At 42.9% G+C, this 4,719-nt stretch overlaps 1 protein-coding gene across 1 annotated transcript in view; it reads left to right on the top strand.

Moving 5' to 3' along the window:
- The window catches only part of LOC107296546 (thyroglobulin-like), a gene marked incomplete at its 3' end in the record, with an annotated part of 66,754 nt that overhangs the window by 36,216 nt on the left and 25,819 nt on the right, over window positions 1–4,719 (top strand). Inside the window, exons 13-14 of the mRNA XM_029286092.1 lie at window positions 1,398–1,552; window positions 2,829–2,985. Coding sequence (XP_029141925.1) covers window positions 1,398–1,552; window positions 2,829–2,985 — 312 coding nt within the window. The remainder of the gene's footprint in view (window positions 1–1,397; window positions 1,553–2,828; window positions 2,986–4,719) is intronic.

Here is a 4,719-nt window from a genome sequence, read left to right as displayed (position 1 = left end):
CTGTGAATTCTAGTCCCGCCTTAGGCATGAAAGCCAGCTGGGTGATATTGGGTCTTTGACTAGGAGGCTGTGAATTCTAGTCCCGCCTTAGGCATGAAAGCCAGCTGGGTGATATTGGGTCGTTGACTAGGAGACTGTGAATTCTAGTCCCGCCTTAGGCATGAAAGCCAGCTGGGTGATTGTAGGCCAATCACTCTCTCTCAGCTCTAGGAAACAAGAAGGTCAGGGCAAACCACTTCCAAAAATGCAGTCAAGAAAACTGCAGGGATTTCTCCAGGAGTCAACATTGACTCAAACTCATCAAAACAAGCATCTTCTTATACATGGAATAATTGGAGGCATAACGATGTAGAAATGTGGGGTTTTTCCCCCCATTTTATTTTGCAGTTATAGTCATCTTGCAGCCTTGCTTGCAAGCCCTTTTTGGTAGTAGATGGGAGGGAGTGTGATTGTTCGTATTGTAGTTTTAACCTTGAATTAAGACTAGCTCAGTCCTAGGAAGGAGGCAGTGGCAAATCACTTTTGGAAAAAAGAAAAAAGAACATTTGCCAAGAAAACTGCAGGGACTTGTCCAGATGGCCTCTGAGAATTGGACGTGACTGAACAGAAGTTCCAAAGGTGTTTTTTCAGGAGGCAACTGGACTTTGTTGTTTTTCTTTGAAGACGTTTCGCTTCTCATCCAAGAAGCTTCTTCAGCTCTGACTGGATGGTGGGGAGAACAAACCCATCAGGACAAGATTCAGCAGTCCACCTGCATTTAAAAGACAAAGGCCACTCTTTCAAAGATAGTGAAATCCACATTTTGGACAGAGAGGACCGTTGGTTTGAAAGAGGAGTCAAAGAGGCCATCTATGTCAAAACTGAACAGCCCTCTCCCAACAGAGGGGGAGGGATACAACATCATCAATCTCCAGTCTACAACATGATCCTTTCAGCAGTTTCAAGAAGGCTCCACACCCATTTTCACTACTCAGGTGACCCTGAAGACAGAGATAAGCCTCCAGGTGGACTCAACAACTCTCTAAAAGAATGCAAATGACCAGCTGTCTTCAAGGAGTATAAATCCTTCCGTTGCCCACCATCCAGTCAGAGCTGAAGAAGCTTCTTGGATGAGAAGCAAAATGTCTTCAAAGAAAAACAAGAAAGTCCAGTTGCCTCCTGAAAATGCATCTTTGGGACAACCGTGACCTGGATGACAGAGAATCTCCATAGATGACTGAACAGAAGAAGAAGAAAAGACAAACCAGGTCTTCATTATTGAGTACAATGTTTTATTTTTTCATTACTTTTCTTGAATTTGAAATATACTGTAAGGAAAATAAGGAGGAATGCATCTCAAAGGATCTAATGTTGTTGGATCCTTGGTTTAACCCTGACTTTGTTTACCTTATGTTTAGGACTGCAGCCATTCCAGAGTGTCCAGATCCAAACCCAGTTTCAGCTCATCTTGCCTCCCGAGAAGACCTGCAGCCCTGACTATTCTGGGTTGCTGGAGACATTCCAGATCTTCATTCTGGACGAGCTGAAGTCTCGTGGCTTTTGCCATATTCAGGTATTTTAATTGTGAATCTACGCAAAAGCCAGTGAAACAGCTCTGTCGTGGATTGGGCAAGGCCATCCCTGGGTATGATCTGGCCAGCCAATAGGAGCACACTGATCTTTGAATCTATCATGATATTACTACTACAACAACATTTGTGTCAGAAGTATCTACCAGCTACTTCTGGGTTGAAAGGACTAGCTGGTGACATCACCATTGCCCAGGACAGGGGTAGGCCACCTTGGCTCTTTTATGACTCGTGGACTTCAACTCCCAGAATTCCTGAGCCAGCCACGCTGAGGGGAAAGGGAGAGGTTTCCAAGCTGAGCCATGCTGGCTCAGGAATCCTGGGAGTTGAGGTCCACGAGTCATAAAAGAGCCAAGGTGGCCTACCCCTGGCCCAGGGGATGCTCAAAGGGGCTCCCTTCATGTTCTCGGTATTTTCCCACTGGAGTGGTACCTATTTATCTACTTGCATTTTCATGCTTTCAAACCGCTAGGTGGGCAGGACCTGGGGCAAATTGACGGGAGCTCATTCCATCACATATTCCATTGTGCTTTACGGGTTTAGAACAGCTGAGCTGTCAACCTGTTCATGGTCTTCTGACTTAGCATCCTAACCTCATGAGCCACCACGGCCCCTATATCATAGCATTAAACTGAGTGGGTTCAGAAAGCATTCATTGATAGTTGGGCTATAAGCTCATCCTCTGTATCCAAGACAATTATATTATAAAGAGTCAGTTTGTTCTAGTCCAGGGGTCTTCAAACTTGGCCCTTTGATGACTTGTGGACTTCAACTCCCAGAATTCCTCAGCCAGACGTGCCTGGCTGAGGAATTCTGGGAGCTGAAGTCCACAAGTCATCAAAGGGCCAAGTTTGAAGACGCCCGTTCTAATAGCTAAGAGGCATCAGAGTAGAAGCCAGGAGACTATGAGTTCTCATCCTGCCTTAGACATGAAAGGCGACGGGGTGACTTTGGACCAATCATCAGGAGACTGTGAGTTCTACTCTCACCTTTGGCAAGAAAAGGGTTCCTGCCTGAGCAGGGGGTTGGACTAGATGACCTTCAAGGTCCCTTCCAACTTTACTTTACTACTAAAACTGGGTGACTTTGGGCCAATCATGCTCTCTCAGCCCAATCCTCCTCACCGGGTTTTTTGTTGTGGGAAGAAAGCAGGATAAAATATAAAATGTTTGTTTTAAGCATATCCTTAATCAAGAGTTCTGGCTGAATTCAAATCACCACTACTGCCAACAACAGTAAAATCTGATCTTTCGTTTTAAGGTCAATATTTTGGGGAACTTGGTGTCTGTTCCAGTCTGTGGAGATTCTGCTGTCCTGGTTCAATGTGCGGCTGCTGACCGTCTGGGAGCGAACATCACGTGGCAAGCTATGCTCAAAAATGTGCCAGCTACTGCACTTCCTGATTTATATGACATTGGTTAGTTTATTATTTCTAGTATAATGTGGCTGTTGTGACTAAGATATTATTGGCCTTCATCCTCTTCAAATATGTCAGCATACTGGAGATCTAATCAAAAGGCCTGCCAGGAATTATTGAAAATTAAAAATATATATATTTTGTTTTAATTCCTTGAAATGAGTTGAACATTTGAGTTCACAGTAGCTCTACCATCACCATAACAAAACATGATTTAACTGTGCTTTGAGTTGGAATCGTACTGAAATATATTTGTCAAAGAGGATCTAATTCTTTGCTGTGTTGCAGCTGGTATTTACCAATTGAGAAAAGGAGGGAGGGAAGGAGGGAGGAAAGAGGAGAGGGAGGGAGGGAGGAAGGAAAGAGGAGAGGGAGGGAGGGAGGAAGGAAAGAGGGGAGGGAGGGAGGAAGGAAGGAAGGAAGGAAAGAGGGGAGGGAGGAAGGAAGGAAGGAAGGAGGAGAGGGAGGGAGGAAGGAAGGAAAAAAGGAAGGAAGGAAGGAAAGAGGAGAGGGAGGGAGGGAGGAAGGAAGGAAGGAAGGAAAGAGGAGAGGGAGGAAGGAAGGAAGGAAGGAAGGAAGAGTTTTCTGTTATTTTGCCCCAGCTTAAAAAGCCCCTTCAAAAGAAAATTAACTCCCCCCCCCAAAGTATACCATGAATGTCAAGCTTGAATTTCTTGTGTATTAATGTTACTGTCTAAGATTTGGGTTAGGTTGCAGTTGCTATTAATAGATTAATCATTCAGTTCCAATGTTCTTGCACATTCCTACTTTCCAGTTTGAAATTCCTAAACTCTGACTGTATGGATCTGTCATTATCCTAAGAAAGGCCAAATCGTAACCATCTCCAGAAACTGTCTGTGAGGAGAATGGTTATGTGGTCACCCGTTCTGAAAGCTATATCTGTATCTATATCCTTGCATCTGGGATGGATTAAAAGGAGAGAAGCTCTCTGCTTGCTCATATGTCTGAAATACTTGTATCCATCAAAGGATAAGATGAGATTAGATCCAAATTGCATTTTTGTTTGTCTTGGAAAGCTGTCTGGACCACCAAAGAAATAACTAAGATCTATTCAATAACTGTTAAGAACTGTGGTAGGATTATATTATAAACCAGCACAGACATATATTTGCACTAGAGAGAAATAGCAAAGCAAGGTTTTTTTTGTGATAAAATTGTACAACATATAAGGTTCATGATCCCAAGCCCATAGGAACACATGATGGACCAATTTCAAGAAACGTGATTGGAAAATCTGTTTCAATAGGCAGGCATCAGCTGAAGAAACTGTCATTTGAGCTTTATTTTATTTCTATTCTTGAAAAATAGGAGTTGCTCATGAACAGAATTGGAAGATTGGGAAAAAAAATTGGACATGAAACCCAATTTGTCCTTTCATTTCCCAATTTTTCCAGTCTTCAAATTCAGTTCATGGTATTTTCATGTCCCCACAGACTTTCACATGGCTCTTGGTGCATATTTTTTCCTCAGACTTGCGTTTTTCCATCACACAGACACTTTGTGAGTGATGGTCTTTAATATGATTCAACACTTAACAGTATTTTCACTGGTGTATAATATCTATCTGGGCACTTTTTCTGACATATTCTTTTAAATTCATAGTTTGTTTCAAAGATTCAGAGAAGTGCAATTTTTAAGGATCACTCAGTTTTTTCTCTCTCTCTCTCTCTCTCTCTCTCTCTCTCTCTCTCTCTCTCTCTCTCTCTCTCTCTC

The sequence above is a fragment of the Protobothrops mucrosquamatus genome, unplaced genomic scaffold, assembly GCF_001527695.2.
Source record: "Protobothrops mucrosquamatus isolate PMUCROS unplaced genomic scaffold, P.Mucros_1.0 scaffold2855, whole genome shotgun sequence".
In the NCBI taxonomy this organism is placed as follows: Eukaryota; Metazoa; Chordata; class Lepidosauria; order Squamata; family Viperidae; genus Protobothrops; species Protobothrops mucrosquamatus.
Note: the sequence above shows the minus strand (reverse complement) of the source record. Positions and strands in the feature narration are given on the sequence as shown.